The sequence below is a fragment of the Mercenaria mercenaria genome, chromosome 15 (genome assembly GCF_021730395.1).
Source record: "Mercenaria mercenaria strain notata chromosome 15, MADL_Memer_1, whole genome shotgun sequence".
Taxonomy (NCBI): Eukaryota; Metazoa; Mollusca; class Bivalvia; order Venerida; family Veneridae; genus Mercenaria; species Mercenaria mercenaria.
Genome location: NC_069375.1, coordinates 960,286 through 979,219, shown reverse-complemented (window position 1 = coordinate 979,219; position 18,934 = coordinate 960,286). Strand labels below are relative to the sequence as shown.

Here is an 18,934-nt window from a genome sequence, read left to right as displayed (position 1 = left end):
GGACCATGCCACCATAGTTGATTGTTTTGTAGCTGATCCATTGTAACTCCTCTACTTGCTACGTCTGCTGGATTTTCCTTTGTAGATACGTATCTAAACGAAATGTCACCGTGACTTTTTATTTCTTTAACTCTGTTTTTGATAAATACGGGTAACGCCTTTTCTGTTTCTGTCCATTTCAATGCACATTGCGAGTCCGTAAACAAGTAAGTTTCTTCTATTTCTAATTTCAGCTCTTTTCTCACAAATTCAGTGCAACGAACTCCTATGACCATCGCCAGTAATTCTAATCTTGGAATCGTCATATTTTGTTTTATAGGAGCTAATCTTGACTTTGCGAATACAAGCTTCCCTTTTGTTACATTTTTATCTCCCTGAATAAGATAAATGCAACACGCATATGCATATTTTGAAGCATCGCAGAAGCAAACCAATCTGTTTTGTACTTTTGTATTTTCATCGACATCTTGTAATCCAACATATCTTGGAATTTGAGAATTTGGAATATTAACAAAATCTTCTTTGATCGATTTCCATGACAGAATGTCACTATTTTCAAGTTCATCATCCCAGTCACAATGTTTACTCCACAATGACTGTAGAAGTATCTTCCCCCGAAGCAAAATCGGACAGAAAAGACCTAGAGGGTCATACACTGAAGCTATCTGTTTTAGCACTGTTCGTTTTGTAATCTGTGACGTTTCAGGTAACAAAATCGGCGCTTTGATAGAAAATATGTCATCTTTAACATTCCAATAGTGTCCTAGCACCTTTGTCTTTTCACAACCTGACCTATCTTCAGTAGGTATGGAAGTATTCACGGATTTACTGTTTGTAGTCCATTCACGTAAGTTCATTGATGATCTTTAAAGATCGATTTTGATGTTTCGTAAAACTTAATGGCTTCAGTCTTGGTTTCGGTTCCAGTAATAACATTGTCCACGTATATATCATTTTTCAGTTTTTCTGAAATCTCACTTTCATATGAATCCAGATGGCATTCGATAGTGGCACCCAGTAGAAATGGACTCGAAATTACGCCAAACGGCACCCTTGCGAAGCGAAATTCTTGTATATTGTCTTCATTTACGATTGATGTATTGATGTCCTTGAGCCACAGAAATCTGGTAACGTCTCTTTCTAAAGGTTGCAATCCCACTTGCAGAAATGCCTTCTCTATATCGGCAACTATACCAATTTTGTGTAATCTAAACCGCATTAAAATTCCACAGAGGTCATGTAGCTTGACAGGGCCTCTGTATAAGCATTCATTCAGACTTTTGTTGTCAGCTCTTGTCTTCGCTGATGCATCATAAACAACTCGAAGTTTGGTTGTACTTTTCGTTGGTGTGATAACTACATGGTGTGGGATATAATGTTTATATCCGTACTCTGCACATTTGTCAACCTTTTCAATAACGCCCTTTGCAAGCTGGTCTTGAATTACATCGTCGTATTGCTGTTTCAGTTCAGGTTGTCTTTCGATTCGAGTAACTAATGATTTCAGTCTCCCTAATGCCAATCCACGATTTTCCGGCAATTCATCAATATCTCGTTTCCAGGGCCATGTAACCTGATATCGCCCGTCCTCGCGCTTAAGTGTATCCTTGAAATGTTGCATAACAATTTGATCATCTGTGTTTTCCCTTTCAGTAGTTATTCCAATAGATTCAACATTCCAAAAGTCTTCGATATCTGGTTTTGTTGGAACTACACTGTCCGCGTTTGTGAATACATTTGTTTTCGTTACGTTATTTCCATAGTTTAGAATCAACATGTTCATGTCACTAGAATCGTATTCATCAGTAACTTCTGTTCTCCCTGAAAGCATCCAGCCAAATTTCGTCGCTAATAGGTACAGTCCTTGCTGAACTTCGATTTTTTCAGTCTGCACAATGTGCAGGTAATAGTCATTACCAATAAGCAAATCAAGTGTTTCAGTTTCATTTTGGGTGGGGATTTTGTCCGCTAATATAAGATCCTTTGTACGACTGTCAAATTTAGACTGTGATTTCAATCTAACCGCCTTTCTACTGATAGTTCCAGTGATGTTAGGTACAATATTTGCAGTCAGTGTCATGTACTCTCCGTTTTGAAGTTTAATATCGATCTTCGTTGATTTTGTTTGTATAACCTTTTTATTTCTGCTACCAAATGTTATAAGATGAATGCTTTGCTCTCCATTTACCTCCAGGTTCAAACGATCTGCTAAACTTTGTGAAACATATGTTCGGTGACTTCCACAGTCAAGCATAAGTCTTACATGTTCACTTTGCCCATTTCTTGCATTTTTTATTTCTGTAAATGCTGTTTGCATTAATACATTTTCATTGTAAGATAGAAGACCTGTTTCTTCGTTTTCTAATGTTTTATTTTCGCTTTCCATATTTTCAACATTTTCCACTTCATTGGACAAATTTGCGCTTTCATGATTTTGATTAATTTGAAATCTTTTGTCACATAAACTTCTGTGATGTACGTTCACTTTCTTGCAGTACGTACAAACTCTTGTGCTTTTACAGTCCTTTGCTCTATGATTATCTTTCAAACATTTATAACAGCATCCTTTCAACCGTTTTTTCCTTTCATCAATTGTTTTATACCTTTTACATTCATCGCTCCAGTGCTCGCCGTTGCAGTATCTACACGCTTTCGTAAATGTTTGCGTAATTGCTCTATTTTCTCCCGCTACAAACGCCTCTGTCGTATGTTTTGGTGTAGATTCAGACGTACGATTTCTCATTCCCGGTCCAAAGCTTCGCTCTTTCCTTTCATATGACATCGTAGCTGAGCGTCGTTGTCTAATGTCGGTACTGTTCGTGTCCTTTACTGCCCTTTCACGCGCTACAATATAGTCATTTAAACGTTTGCTTAAAGTTCTAACTGTCCACTTTTCGTCGACATCTTTCATGATTTCAAGTTGCAGTAACACATCTTCAGGTATTTTCGACTTTATGATTGACACAATAATGTCTTGGTTGACGTTTTGATCGAGACTTTCAAGACTTCTAAAATGTTTATCGACATTGTCTATCAAATATCTCAAACTGCTAACTTTGTTTGTAGCCGACGGAATGTTTATCAGTCGCTTGTAGTGAAGATCAATTATTTCTTGTGAATTGCCAAATCTTTTCTTCAAAATGTCTATTGCTACGTTATAGTTTTCGCTCGACAGGGCTAATCCAGCAATCGCCCTTCCTGCTTCACCGAATAATTTGCTCTTCAGATAGGTAAACTTTTCAATGTTTGATATCATTTTATTGTTGTGTACCGCGCTCTGGAAACAGTCCCAAAATTCAGTCCACTTAGTTTTATCGCCGGCGAAAGATATCATATCTATTTTCGGTAGCTTAACTGATGACAATTTTTCAGCTTCTTTTCTGTTTGTAAATTCTTGTTGCTTCATTTGTGAAGACATTAATTGTTGCATATTTTGCTGTAGTTGAATTAACAGATGAGTGTCCGACTCTTCATGTGGTTTTTCTTCTAATTTGTCCTTTAACTTATAAAGTTTGCTCAAGAAATTCTTTAGTTCTAGATAATGTCCATTGCACGGAAAACACAAACTACAGTCATCATCCACAATCACCTCAATTTCTTCACTTTCCCCATCGATGTGACTAGTTTTTCGCTCTGATTTTCTACCTTTTCTCGGTATAAGCTAATCTTTTCCATACATGACGAAGCACTGCTTATTTTTTCATCTAACTCGTATTCCTCACATTCCGAGGTTAACAATGATGCAGCTTTCTCAACCTCTTCCTTCAACGTATTACGAAACCTTGTCCTCACGCTTTTCAGATATCGTAAATTTGAATTTGACGACATCGCACTAATAGCCTCCTGGCCGTCTTTTTGCTTTTCCATATTTGTTTAGTCACAGTTACAATTCATTCAACCAAATCATCACTTTTTAACATTTCAAACTTTCTTTATCTTTTAAATATGTCTATTTTCCGTTTTTCTTCTTTGCTTTTGAGACGACCCTTTCCACCAACCTTTAGGTTCTGGCATTTATCACATAATTGTTACAGCATTTAGCCTGTTTATTTCCAATGGAAACTTTCATCAGCAATTATGCTTTAACGACCTTTTATCACTGCTCTGTAGATTATATTGTCTCCGATTTCAACACCTAATTATTTTTGGACTGGCACACTCGTGTTTCAGCAAAAAAGATATCACTGGAATTCCATTCATGAATTTTGCACACGACTCTTTACTTTAACCTGTCTGGGCAACGCCTAACGCTGCTTGTCTGATAAATTTGAACCTTTGCATAAATCTAACAATTTTTCTTTCAATTTTTGCTGACTCTTTTTCGTTTTACTTTCCTATCAAACAGCAGCACATAACCCTTTACTCCAGCATTTTTCGTTCACAAGCCCAATTTTATTTTCCTTTTTACAGTTTACTCCTTTTTTCTTTCTTTTATTCCATCTTCAACACATTTGTTAAAAATTTAGTCAATCGTTTGTCTGCAGATCGAATCTTTACTCCAAACTGCAATTAATGCTTTAAACAAATGTCCAGATCGAAATTTCTCATAATCCTGCTGGTGTCCTTTAATCCTCATCCGGTTCGCGGGACCAAATTAATATAGCGACCCGTGACTATTTTTCCTTTTCGCTACACTAGAAACAGTTAAATTAATTTTTGAACAACAATGTTAGTTTTCTACAGTTTATTCCTCTTTTGTAACAAATATCTTTGAATTTTCTATATTAAAATCTCTGTAAAATTTTAGATGTTGTCTGGCCTAAATACCGAATATATCTGTTCTCTTCTCTAGAAAAAACTAGTGCCGTGTGCAAATCAAAAAGCAACTCCCAAATTTGGAGAGAGGCAAAGCTGAATAGCCAATCTATGAGTAATACTGTCGAAAAAGCTAATTATAAGCTTATCAAAAAATGTAAGCTAAGTTAGGTTTTAGGTTAGTAGAGTAAATATTACAAATTTCTCTCGCACTTCGCGACACTAATTCAGAAAAAAAACAGGTTTAAAATCATCAAAATAGTGAATGTTATTAAAATTGCCTGCACTCTGATGAGAAGAATGATGTACGTGCGAGAACACATTTTCAAAATAAAGTTTAAAATCATCTAATGATATTCCATTATTATTGGCTCCCTTTTGACTTTTTAAAATAATGCCAAATTCCCGAGGTTAAAACTTTTTCAAGTTTTGAATTGTGTGTTTTTTTCTTCTATTTTTTTTTTTTTTTTTCGTTTTTTTTTTTTCTTGTTAATTGCAATTTAAAAGACCTGCGTTTTTTCTTTATAAGATCTTAAAGGATGTGGAGCAATTTTCAACCTGTGAATGACACAATTCTTCAAACGTTTTAGTAGAATGATCATTGACATTATTAACATAATACTTATTTATCATTTTAAAATCGTATTCACTTAACAGTAAATAATCAATCACGCTTGCTCCATTATTACTGTAACACGTGTACATACCAAAATCGGCGCCTAAACATCCATTAGCTATTCGAAGGGAGACAGACTTGCACATGTCTATTAGTTTGTTACCATAAGAGATACTTCCCTTATCCATTGAAAATCTCAGCAGGGTTGTATCAATAAAATATTCATCCTTGTCGATGCCTGTTACAACCGTTTTGCACAAAAGTGTATTATAGCGTCATTAATGGTACAGCTCCAGTATATCTGAGGGGAAAAATGTTTTTACCTACACGACAACGGTACATACTACGCTCACAGAGTGACACTAACTTTAACATCCCTAGACGGCCAACGAAATTAGACAGATCTATGACCATCGTTGGTCCAAAATGGTCGAACGATCTACCTAGCTATCTGAAAGACATTCAGCTTGAAGCCAGCTTTAGCTCAAAACTGAAAACATATTTTTTTAGTTAGTTTCTTGAACAATAAATGTGCTCTTGTTAAAAGACAAAATATCAGTAGTGGTATAAAATGTGTGTTATTTAATTGTATAAAATAATATAAACTACAGAAGTAGATCTACAAGAGGGGGAACATGTTAAGTTAAGTCAGTATGGGATGTTAATGAAGGAGGCAATTTGAATAATTTACAAGTACTGTCTAAAGCAATCACAATTAAAGTTCAATCACGGAATGAAAGTTTTACAAACATTTCAAACTGTACCAGTGGACCTACCCATGTCCGTGGCCATACATTAGATGTGTTGTAACCAGGGACAGCAGCAGACTAACACCAGGTGTTGAGATCATTGATCCAGGTATTTGTGACAATAATTGTAAGATGTCACAAGACCTTTATGCAATTCATTTCAATGTCTGTGCCACAAAACCAGCACTGGTCAGAAGATGGTTTCTTTTAATTCAGTTATGCTCTATTGAAGTAGATTCTTTCAGAGAAGGCATCTCAGCGTCCCTTGTACTAAATATATTTCCAGAAGGCACCATCCTTTCTTTTGTTTACAGACGAACTTCATGGGGCTAAACATTTAAAAACGCAAGCTTGAGCGGAAATGGAATTAAATGTAACAATAAAATTCGACCATCAACTTCATCGGGGCCAATATGCTCCCGTAAATACATTCATAATTCAGGCCCTAACTTCTTTAATAAGATTAAGTCATTGGCAGTGACCACAAAGGCTTTGCCAAGATAACCAAAAGCCAGAAGACTTAAAAATTGAAAATATGAGGAATGACATTATTTTGCATTGCCAGACTAATTTTGATTCAGCTGTCTTTACTTGATCAGAGTATCAGGAAGTAGAAAAATGTAACTACAGAAGACAATTCATACAAATGTCTCCAAACAAATTCTGCAAACTCGACCCTTTTAGTGCGATCAATTCGTAACAGAAAATGCCAAAATACTTCAGAAAATGGGAAAAGCACCAAAATTGGCACAGCTATTTATTAAAGCATTAAAAACATTTTTTTCATGGGACCCATTTGATATCTGTCAAGATGGCCGATATGGCGGCCATTTTCCAAAATGGCCGCCAAAACGCAATATTAACCTTAGAAGATTCTAATGAAAGGTCATTATATTTACATTCACCCCCAAAATGCACTAAATATAAATGTATATAATAAAATAAATCCTAAATTTGCATCAAATGCAACAATAACAATTCAAATGATGTTAGTTTCTTTCTGTTTCCATGGTAACGGCAAAAATCTAACCTTTAAAACTTAGTTTAATATTATCATTGCGTAGTTTTCATATTTTAAAGAATATTTTGTTTTAATATATGTAATTTATATTATTTCACTTGAATTCCCTCCACAGCAGCATATTGAAACATTGTTGTTATTCCCTTACCAGTATTTAGCCAGATGGGGCTTATGGGTTGCCCCTGTATGCATGTCAATACGTCAGCCATGCAGAGTGGGATACTGCAATAACTTTGAAACTACAGCAGAATTTTTCATGATACGTGGTACATGGATAGATGGCAATGCAGAGAATGCCAATGTCATTTAAATTTGTTCCTATGGCAACAAATGTTGTTGCTATGGCAACAAATAGTGCACGAATATGACACAAAGTGTCATCCTGCATTTCTTCAAAACAAGGAGAGATTGTTTCTTGAGAAATTTTACATAGACAGAGGGACAAATTGAGAACATGCTTGTTATCTTATTTTCTCCTCTTGTACATCATTTTGTCCGTCTGTATGTCGGTCCATCATTAGCAAATGGCGGATTCTTCAATAACTTCAAAATTGCAAATTCTAAAGACTTCTTTATGAAACCTTGTTTATAGATGGTAAGTAATATGGAGAATGTGAAGGTCAATTAACTTAGTTGCTATATAAAATTGTAGTTTCTTTGACACCAAGTACGACAACTACCCCTTTCAGTTTGGGACTTCGAAATGCAAGAATAGATTATAGCGACGGGCTAGTAGGATCAAATGAAACAATGTTCCTTATTATGCACCCGCAGTCACAATGTCTGCGTAATAAATTGCTAACTGTGTAACAAAGAAGAGTAAGGCTGAAAATATAAAAGTTGCTTTCATGGACAACACTTAGTAACTATTCTGTGAAATATATTACTCTGAACAGTGAGCTGAAATCTGAAATAAGGTACATGTCAGATACTCCTGTCAGTACACACAAGCACGAGATTGTCGACAACTTTAGTTAACTTGCATAAGGCAGTGCAGAGCATTTCAGCACGTTTGACAAATTACGTCTTCCTCGACAGACTTTATCGAGGTTGCAAATGCACTTGAGGAGCTATTGGTACGAGACTCGGGTACTTGAGACAAAAACTATTGGAAACGTTCCAATATATCAAAGATCTCTCTGGTCAGCCTTATTTATCTTGACTAGGAATTTTAGGTGCCCGACCTAATGGGCAACCTTTTTTAGTATGTTCAAGAGGTGTAGCAGACGATGCAGGAATGCACATTATAGCCCTAATCTATATGTGAACAGATGGTTGATCAAGCTACTTGACATGTTTTGCTGTAAAGAAGGGTATCGAAAGCCTCCATTTATACCCCAGAAATATAATACGAACAGTTTGCTTGTAGGAAGATGTAGAAAATGCATTTAAAAGCTTGATTCACCGGTAAGCGCGAGCTGTACTGGTTAGTTTTGTTTGACAAGACGGTGTTATTCTTACATTGGACTGCTTAACTGGAAGTACAAATGGTAAATAGATAATATTTGTCGTCTTAAAACTAGTAATTTAGATTGGTATTAAAATTGTGTTTCGAATGTACCTGTGCTCATTCGAAAAATCCTCAAGTATTCACATTTAATTTAATTTTAATTTCAGTAAAATGTCCAGAAATAGATATTAGAGCATATTTTTCTTGTAGAAATGATAGATTCTGCTCTTAATTTATACCCCCGTTACACTCAGCTACGTTCCCACTACGTCGTAAAATCTAGCAGGACGCAGTAAGAACTTGTACAATGTAGAAGAAATACAGTAGACTCCGATAAGAACATGATAATTAATAATTATGGTCTTCATGAGTGTAGAGAACGTGGTCGAATTTTGGACATGTTCAAAACAAATGTAGTGAGAACGTGGTCTAATCAGGAAGCAAGAAGGACGTAGTAATGATTAACTAAAACCTAGTAGGACATAGTACAAGCGTGGTGCGGACGGGCAAGGCTGCATGGCGTGCTCACTGCGCTGTCATTGGGTTATCATTGCGTTCTTGCTACGTCAATGGAGTTCTTACTACAACTTATCTACGTTTGTGTGCTATGACCATGCTACGTGCATGCCACATTGTAGTATACCGCATAAGGTTATTAATACGTTCTTTCGGTTCTTAACACATCTATGTCACGTTTGCAGCAGGTTCTCACCATGATTGGTTCAGATTCTGATAATTAAGTATGAATACTGGATCCAATTCCCAATCACTTCGTTTTCAATCAGCAATGGGTATCGAACATCATCAGGAATTGCCACATAATCATGGACTCAGCAGCACTGGCAGCTTGTAGTGGACTTTTGGACCTCCGTATATCCTTCACACTGCTTTTGCTTATTCCACCGCAGTCTCTCTATAAGACTGCTCTTTTTTCTTCATTGGGGTGGGGTGGGGGGTCGTCGTTTATTGTAATATATGGTTGTTGAGTGTAGATGCGGACACAATTATGTCAATATAACTTGCAGAAGGAATAAAAAAAAAAGAGGCGCATGGCGTAGTATTTATAAGTAGCCGACGAATGCAGTGAAAAGGTGATAAGCATATGGTTAAAGCATGGTAAGCGAGAGGTGCAATCTGACTGATCGTACTAAGAATGTAGTAAGAACACACTGGACGTGAAGAAGCGCGTGGTAAGAAAATTAGTGTGAACGTGTTAGACGCCGTGAGAACCTGGCAAGGATGTTAAAAGCGCGCAGTATGAGCTTTAGAACTGCACATTTTTCGAGTTTGATCCCCGTCCCTACCGCGTCAAAATTTTCAGGAAGCAGTATGATCTTCATGGTCTTTGCCTGAGAGTGATCAGGGCATTAGTGATTGTACATTATATGCTTATGACATTAAACTATAAAACCATTGTTATGGCACAATGTGCTACAATTTGACAAAAACAGAATATGACAGGGACATGCAAATGTAAATTTGATTACGCTGATCAACCGGCAATGGCCTTTTCCCAAAGAAATCATGATGATCTGACAGGCCAGGGATGTTCACATGGTCTATCACACTAACATAATTAATGAATTATATAGTTTTATTAAGTGTCATTAGTTCTCTTAGTGTAAATAAATTGAAATGAATACAGCAACACTTACAAATTCTGAGTCACGAAAACTAATGACAAAGTGAAACACATGTCATTTATTCACTAATAGACATTACAGACTAAAACTTCATTTGCTCAAACTCTGATAATTCGAACACCATTCTTCAATTAATCTATCGTCAGGTCCCAAACAAATTCCTTTATAATATATTTTTCGATCACTCATACTACCGATAATTCGAATAAATTTAGTCGGTCCTGATGGGTTCCAGTTACCGAAGTTCGAATGTATTTATAATTAATTAATTTACAATTGTTGTAAAGTTCTGCACAGGACTGTTGCCATTTTAAACATTCTTGATATGCCAGTTACCATTATATACTTAATTTTGATTCATATAAATGCATTATGACTTTTCTTCTGCTTAATAGCACATTTTATCCAAGGGAGACAACTTTTTTCATTTTTGTTGGAAGAGCGGTATTTTTGTTAATATAATATGTTTGGATTTATTCAGGCAGCTGGTTTTAGCTTATTATACTGATGACTGTAAGTGTCAATAGAAATTTTATATATAATATTATGTATTTTTGAAAATATATGCATATATGGCGGCCATCTTGGATTTTTCGGCCATATTGGATTTTTCGGAGTGGGTCTCATGCTCATTTTTAGTATTTTGCCCTAAAGTAGTTATGTACCAAGTTTCATGCTTTTCCCATTTTCTGAAGTATTTTTACACCATTTTACTGTACTATTTACCATCATAGCTTTAGAAAAGGTGTCTTGATGAGCTTTTGCTGTCGAGAAACAAACATCACAAATACATCAATGGAATCAGGTTATATACAAAAAGAGTTTAAGAGTGCGAGAATAAGACATCTGCTTAAGAAACCAGCTCTTGAACCAAATATTCTCAAAAACAAAAGACTGTGTCTAAGCTCTTTTTCATCTAAAAATTTAAGAAAATGTAGTAGATGCGCATCTTCAGCGGAACTCGAGTAAAATCTAGCTACATGAGGGACAGCAGTCTGTGTAAATAAAGTTTCTTTCAACTGTGTCGGCTGATATAAGTACAGAATGGGGTCTTTACATCTCGTGACCAAAAATCTAAAAAGTCTTTGGGCTATACAGCTTTCGACACGACAGACCACTACATACTGTAACACAGAATCGAACTAAAATTTGGATTCACAGAAAAAGCACATGCATGGATGTTGTCATATCTAAGTGCCTACTATCAAACAGTGTTCATTGATTGCGAGTTACTGACGCCCTTGATGATGAAATACAGCGTGTCCGAAGGAACAGTACCTATTCAGATTACCTCAAAATCGAATGAGATAATTTTTTGATTGAACGCATTTTCTGTGGAAGACCTCCCTATACCCCCACACCTACCCCACACATCGTTTAACACCTACTCACACCCACTTCCGGAACTTTCTTTTTTTAAAAGCTGTCAACTTTTTATTTTGAAATGTTATATTGCAGATGAAGATTTTCAACAGAAAAATCGCTGAAGTCTTAAAGATGATCTACTTGCATGTTGTTGTCTTCAAATAGTGTATGAAGACATACCATTGCGTTCATACCTCTGTAACATTTAATTTAACACAGTCGATTCAATATCAAAGTGCATTGACTTATTCATTCCGAATGGACACTTCCACTCTTATATATTTAATAAGTCCATTTGACATATCAATTATTTTGATCTTTGTCAAATGCAGTTAATGCTATACATACAGTGTAGATCCTTATTACACACCTCATTCTTTGACATCAGATCTGGTTGTACACTGTTTGCAGATGCCCTTTTAGATAATCCGTTCTTGATAAATATACATTATAACCACAATTATATGAAGTAGATGAATCACAGTTGTAAATGTTTATTTGTCTGCAAAGGTTGTTTCACAGCATGAAAGTGCTACTTTTAAAAGTTATAATATGGTATGCTTCATATTCATATTATTTAGGCAAAAAAAAGCAGCATTTATTTGTAGTTAGGTAAGTAAATTAAAAAAAAAAACAAAAAAAAAAAAAAAAAAAGCAATGATTAGTCAGAATTAAAAATTCACATAATTTATTGAAAAAGAAATAGTTTTTGTTTCTGTCCCAAACTGACATACGAGCCTCAATGTATCTGTAGTTTAAATGCAGGTATCGCAACATCTTTTTGTAATTTTTTTTTGAGTTATTGAGGTAAATGGCAGAATTTATGCACGAAATACCTCTCGTGTTTTTCTGTATTTTATAACTTAAATGTCCATATAAATTCTATTAAATTCGGTTCAGCAGAAAGGAAGTTGATATCTTTTAAACATCAGCAATTTATGTGTTTATCCCTAAGACCACTATAACGGGCCTAAAATTGTCAAATTCACATCCGCACCAAAGTAATCGGATTTCACGGTTATATCGTGACTCCCGTGAAAATTGAAATAGTACGAGTTCACGGCTATGTCGTGAACTCCGTGAAAATCCGATATTTGGCGGGACATAACCCTAGAAATAGACTGGACTAGATATCTTTAGTGCACAACATTTTGACAGTCAGACGAAATTATGTCACTATGATATTCTTGGTAGAAATTTCGCTCGATCGAGGAAAGAAATTTATTTGTTAGATTTTTGTATAATTTATGAATTACGATTTTGATTTTGTAACATTTTTTCATTATACAGGATTTTGTAAGATGTTTACTTTTCGGCAAGAGATTAGAAAGTTTCAGTATGTCAGGCTAATTAATATTTTTTTCAGGCTTTTGTAAATTATTTATTTCGAAAGAAGAATCTAAAATGTTTCGGTTGTATAATTTGTACAATTTATATTGAAAATTGTGTAACATGATAATTAGAAAGTTATCTTTGTCATAAATAGTATATGTCAATCTTTTCGTTGTACATTATGGAACGCCTGTATAAAATTGCATTGTAATGTATAAATGTATGTGTTGGCAAGTATAGTACCTTGTATTTGATATGTAATTGTAATTTGAAAATGTGTGTGCCAGTCTATAGCATATCGATGAAAAGTACGTTTTGCTTCACGGTAGTTGATATTACATTTATACAAGCTATAGTTCGATTTACATTGCTTTTTGTTAATTTGTAGTATTAAACAATAGCTGCAGTTTATCATTTCCTTATCTATAATTTTTCATCATAATCTTTTTATATATTTTCATTCTTTAACTTTAGACTAGTACGTATTTAATTTGAGAAATAATGGAAGTTACTGTAATAAGTGACGTATTGTTATCATGTTACGTATGAACTTAGTAGAAAGTATATTTTGTATAATTTATGGGAGCCTACGGAGGTATGGTGTACCCGAAGGAGCAGTTTTATGCCCATATTTGTATTTGCTATGGTGCTTACCATATGTTATGTTTTTAGCTTCTTTCACCAGACGACTTTTAACCTGTTGATGTTACGACCCGGAAATATTTTACCCGAGGTTTGCTGAATTTTACTTGCCTGGATGTGATTTCCCAGCAAAGAGATCTTTCATCCCATGGTTGTGCCTTCACCGCCAAGACGCTGATTTTTGTCTACAAACACTGGACACGGGGAGCCAACTATTTGAATAATCAAAGTTTAATGAACTATTCGGTTATATCGTCTTTCTGTAAAATTTTAAAAATTGCAGTTATAGCCATTTTGCTCTACGCCCGCGAGATGGAGAAACTAAAATCTTAGTAAAAGCTTATAATAATGAAACCCAATATACTTTTAGATTATAATATGAACAACTGCGTGGAAATCTTCCTTTACTTTTATCAAAAACACAGATTAATCAAATTAAAAAGTCTATGAGAAATAAGAGGGAATTAGAAATTACAGTTTCAACAAAAAACATATGGCTAGTCAAGGCCAAAGTGGGGGTTTTCTTGGCGGTTTGGCTTGTTTGTGAGGCCGAACAGTACTTCCGGTAGCTGCAATATAGCTCTAAAATATTTGCTAAATTACGTGTTGGGACATTAATTGAGTTGGCCAGTACTGGTGTCAGTCAGTAAATTACTTGGAAATGGTATGATCTCGGTTGTTCTTACAATCTTAAAAAGAGAAACATGATAACGCCATTTCTAACACCTAGTCAAAGAAAACTCAAAAACAAAAACAGGACTATGAGTTCTTAGTTATGCTAGCTGTTAGTCTCGGAATACCTGTTAAGTGGTAAAGGTATACAGATTGATTCTCAACAAAGGCCCTATAGACGCATTCCTATTGTAAAATAAATTAAAATTTATAAACAAACCAATTTCTAACTTTAGAATTGAATATTTGGTAGAACAATTAAAAATTGAAACTTTAGTAGAATAATCTGCCAAAAAAAACTTAAGTCAAAACCTGTTGTTTTTCACAGTACTAAGTGTACTAGGTCAAATAATGAGTGCGGAATAATCAATTTAGATGATTTTATCGGACCGGGACCCGTTGGGATTCTTATATTGATAATACATATTTCGACCCGTTCCTCCACTAAAAGAAATAAAACAATATATATACCTGGAGTAAAGTATAACAACATGAAATATCAAAACAAAACAAGTGAATTATTCGGTTATTATTGTATTGTTCATACAAATGTTACAAGACAAAGTCAGGTTATATGATTTTATGTATAAATTGTTAAAACCTAATGATCAAAAAGAAAATGATCAAACATTAATGAGTTATTACTATTATTAAATATTTTACTCTATAAATTTACAGGCTAAGTGTACAACAACTGCCAGAATTACACTTTTCTGTAAAATCACACAAGTCAGGCTGTATCTATTTGTTTTACATCCGGTCCATTTGCATGTTTCAGTCATTTCTGTTAAAACAAATTATAAAAGTTGACGAAGATAAGGGACAGCCCTGCCGGAATTCGCGTTTAATAGGAAAACTTTCAGAAAAGTGTCCGTTATTAATAAATATACTGTTTATATCAAAACAAAATAGTTGTATTCAATTGCTTCAAGATGTTCCAAAGTTAAAGTGGTGCAAACATTGAAAAATAAAGTCGTGATAAAGGCTTTTGAACGCCTTTCCATAGTCGGCAAAAAAGAGAATACCAGGAAATTCATTTTTTTCTAAGTTCAATTATTTTCTAAATAAGTTCATTATTTTCCCCTATACATCTCCCTTTTATGAATCCAGTTTGTTCAGGGTTAATAATAGATTGAAGTAACTTCTTTATTCTATCTGATAGAGCTTTAGTTGCAATTTTGTAGTCAACATTAAGTAAACTTATTGGACGTCATATGCATTTTGATAATGAAGTTAAATCTTTTCCAGATTTCGGTAATAATGAAATAATGCCTTGTTTTTGTAGTTGTGTCAGCGATCCGCTGTCAAAAGAAAAATTGATTGAGTTCATATAATACATATTTAAATCTTGGCAGAAAATTTTATAAATTTCTGTTGTCAAGCAATCAGATCCCGGGCTTTTATTATTCTTCATTTGTAAGAGTGTTCTTGAACATTCATACACAGAGAGTAATCCATCGCATAAACTTTATTCCTTTTTGCGATAGTTCAATTCCTTGATCATCAAAAAAAATAATTCCAGTTGGATGTTGATCCTGCTTACTATGTAAACGTTTATAGAAATTAACTTCTTTATTTAAAATTTCATTTTGATTTATTTCAGCTCCATTGCTAATGAGTTTCAATATGTTCTTTTTTCTGCGTTCCTTCTTTCTAGATTTGAAAAATATTTTCCTTTTTTCTATTTCCTTCATTTCTTGTGGCATTTGCTTTTTATAAAATTCCGTTTATCATGTTTTCATAAATTTGGTTCAGTTCTTTTTCATTTGATAATAATTCTTGTCGATGTATTTCAGTAATATTATTCGTATCTTTCAAACTATGTCTTAATTTCTCGATATATTTTATAAGTTTCTCTTCTATTCTTTATTTTTTTCGGATATGATGAATATTTATTAGTTTCATTTCTTATGTTTCATTTTAAGAAATTTGAACACATGAAACTGTGGTGCTGTATTATTATAAACATCTAAATGGTTACTTAGTTGGATGTATCTAGTTGAAAGATCTTTTATTTCGTGTGCATGAATAGTTCTTAATTTATCTCCAGTTTGGCCAATATTAAATTTTCCACATTCGTTCCAATTGATCGCAAAATAATTCATATTTTTATAACATTGTTCTGCATGTTATCACCTGCAGCTGCAGTTGCGGTTTTGAAACGTTGCTTTTCATATTTGATATTCATCCTCTTTTTTATAGTTATAGTTTAAAAGCTATTTATCAATGTTTATTAAATAAAAACAAAGGCATCAATACTGTTGAACATAATATCAAATATGAATTGGCATCTATATATTCAATTACAAGTTTTTATATATAATATAGAATAAGCCTTTGTTTTCAGTTTGTTTAGTATGACAAGACAAACGGAATACTTGCTAGATGCAATTAATCTCTGGCTTCACTGTAATTTAAGTTCATTATGTATTCCAATATGTGTGGAAAAAAAGTCAACGCCAAATGCCAATGGATGCTGTGGGAAAAATGGAACTTTTAAAGCTAGTCTACAAGCAGAAGAAAATTACTGTAAAAAAGCACCTGTAAAAGTTATGAAATTTATTAAATTGAGGATGAAATATTTATTACGGTTTTTGCATGTGTATCCAAATTTGAGAGTGGTACATCTTGTTAGAGATCCGAGGGGAATTTTTAATTCAAGATGGGTTGAACAAAAACACTCACATTGGAAACTGATAGTACAGAGTCATTGCAGAACATTAATAGAAGATCTAACATACTCTAAAAAGATTCTTGTACAATATCCTAATAGGCTGTTCATTGTTAGCTATGAGAACCTGGCAAATGAACCAATACGAACAACACAAGAAATGTTTCAATTTGCAAGCTTAGAGTTTTCAAAAAACATCAAAATGTTTTTGGAAAACCAAACACTATCCAACCGAGATACTTGTAGACATTGCACGCAGAGGAAAAATTCTAGTGCAACTGCAATAAAATGGCGAACAGAGCTTGACTCATATACAGCACAGTTTATACAAAGCGCTTGCAGTATAAGCAATAAAGTTTTAGGCTATCTTCCATTATCTGGCAAAAGTGAAATGAACAACTTTTCCATTCCGTCAAGAAAGGTAGTAGATATACAAACGGAACTATTATCTAACGAAAACTTGCAATAAGAACGTTTGAATTTTGGTAAAGGAAGTGAAAAAATGTTAAAAAGTAGTCAATATAAAGTTGTGGGTTAAGGTTATACTAAGGGTTTAGAGCACAGGTTACTTGACGGAATAAATTACATGTATTTGCAATAAGGGACTTGATGCATGATATTAAAAGCAAATTGACACTTTTAAAAAGTTTAAAGGCCTGCGCTACAGTTTCTGTATATGAGAATGGCGAAATATTTATCAAAAACAGAGTTCCTTCAACTTTTGGATATTGAAGGACAATTATCTAAGAAACAAATACATGTATATGCAATCAAAGACATAAGTCACCAGTACTGAACATAAAAGATTACCTACCCTTATATACCGTCGAAAACCTTATTTTGTGAAGTTTTGTATCAGTTCAATCGAATTTTTTACCAGTATTCTCTCATGCACCAATGTACGAATAGTAAACTGAATGATGGCAAAGTTGCTTGCTGTCTGTCATATATTAGCTAAGTTAAAGCCGTACAAAATACGCCTTTTTGTTGGGTTAAGTTTAAGATTACCGGAATGTAAACAGACTCAGTTAAATCAAATCTGCTATTAGTGTACTTGTTTGCCTTCCTTTAATTTTGTCTAGGTCCAATATACAAATCAGCGGACCTATAGTAGTTGTCCCTGACATTATTCAAATTTGTAAAAATGTTGTTTTTTCCTATGTTGTTTACGTAACATGTAAATACGTTCCTTTTTATGAATATGAGTGCATAATCCACAGTTTCTTCTACAGTAACTCTAAACAAAGTTATCCTCATTTTGCTCATATGAATATATTTTTTTTAGATTTGCGGTTGTCTTTCATTCTTACTAAATACGTGTCTGTCTATAATTTGTTAGTCATGTCTTATTTTGAAATTGTTTGTCCATCAGCATCCTCGTTTTGAAACCTGACTGGACAGTCACAAGTTTGAATGTATTTCTATTTTCCCGTGAAATTCACTACAAACACATTACTAAGATAAGGAATGGAACTAAGTACATATTAACACACACGTTTTAATGGAGCCTCACTACATGTTTACACACGTTTTACTTGCAATCAAAGTGACTACATAGTATACTTGCCCCTTGGCCAAATCTATCTTACTGTATTCAACTCCGTTTTAAAGTTTCATCAGAAAGTCCGAATGGGCGGCAACAGGTACGTTATAGATGCAACTTTTTGAAATACAATTCAGTGATAAATTTTGAATTTTTAAAGATTAGGTAATAGATGCAATTAGCCTTGAAAATACCATTTTGTAATAAATTTTGCATTTGATTGAAAACGGCTCGTTGACTAGGAATCTTAATAATTTAAATAAATATATATTTAATAATTTAGAAATTATCTGGCTTTTTTGTACCGCCATGCCCCTGCTTATTTCACTTGTCAAGGAAATTGTAGGTGCAAATAATTGTTTTTCTGAACTATGTATATATATTTTCTTCCTTCACCTAATTGAAATACTATTGAAAAACGGCGAACAACCAAAAACAAACAAACGAAGAAGTTTGTTTTTGAAATCACAAGTTT

General features: G+C 34.0%; 1 protein-coding gene across 1 annotated transcript in view; it reads left to right on the top strand.

The window, feature by feature from the left end:
• LOC123544995 (carbohydrate sulfotransferase 3-like) overlaps nucleotides 1–18,270 on the top strand; it is a 92,852-nt gene extending 74,582 nt beyond the window's left edge. Inside the window, exon 3 of the mRNA XM_045331203.2 lies at nucleotides 16,593–18,270. Coding sequence (XP_045187138.1) covers nucleotides 16,593–17,385 — 793 coding nt within the window. The 3' untranslated portion in view covers nucleotides 17,386–18,270. The remainder of the gene's footprint in view (nucleotides 1–16,592) is intronic.
• The last annotated feature ends 664 nt before the right edge of the window (nucleotides 18,271–18,934 follow it).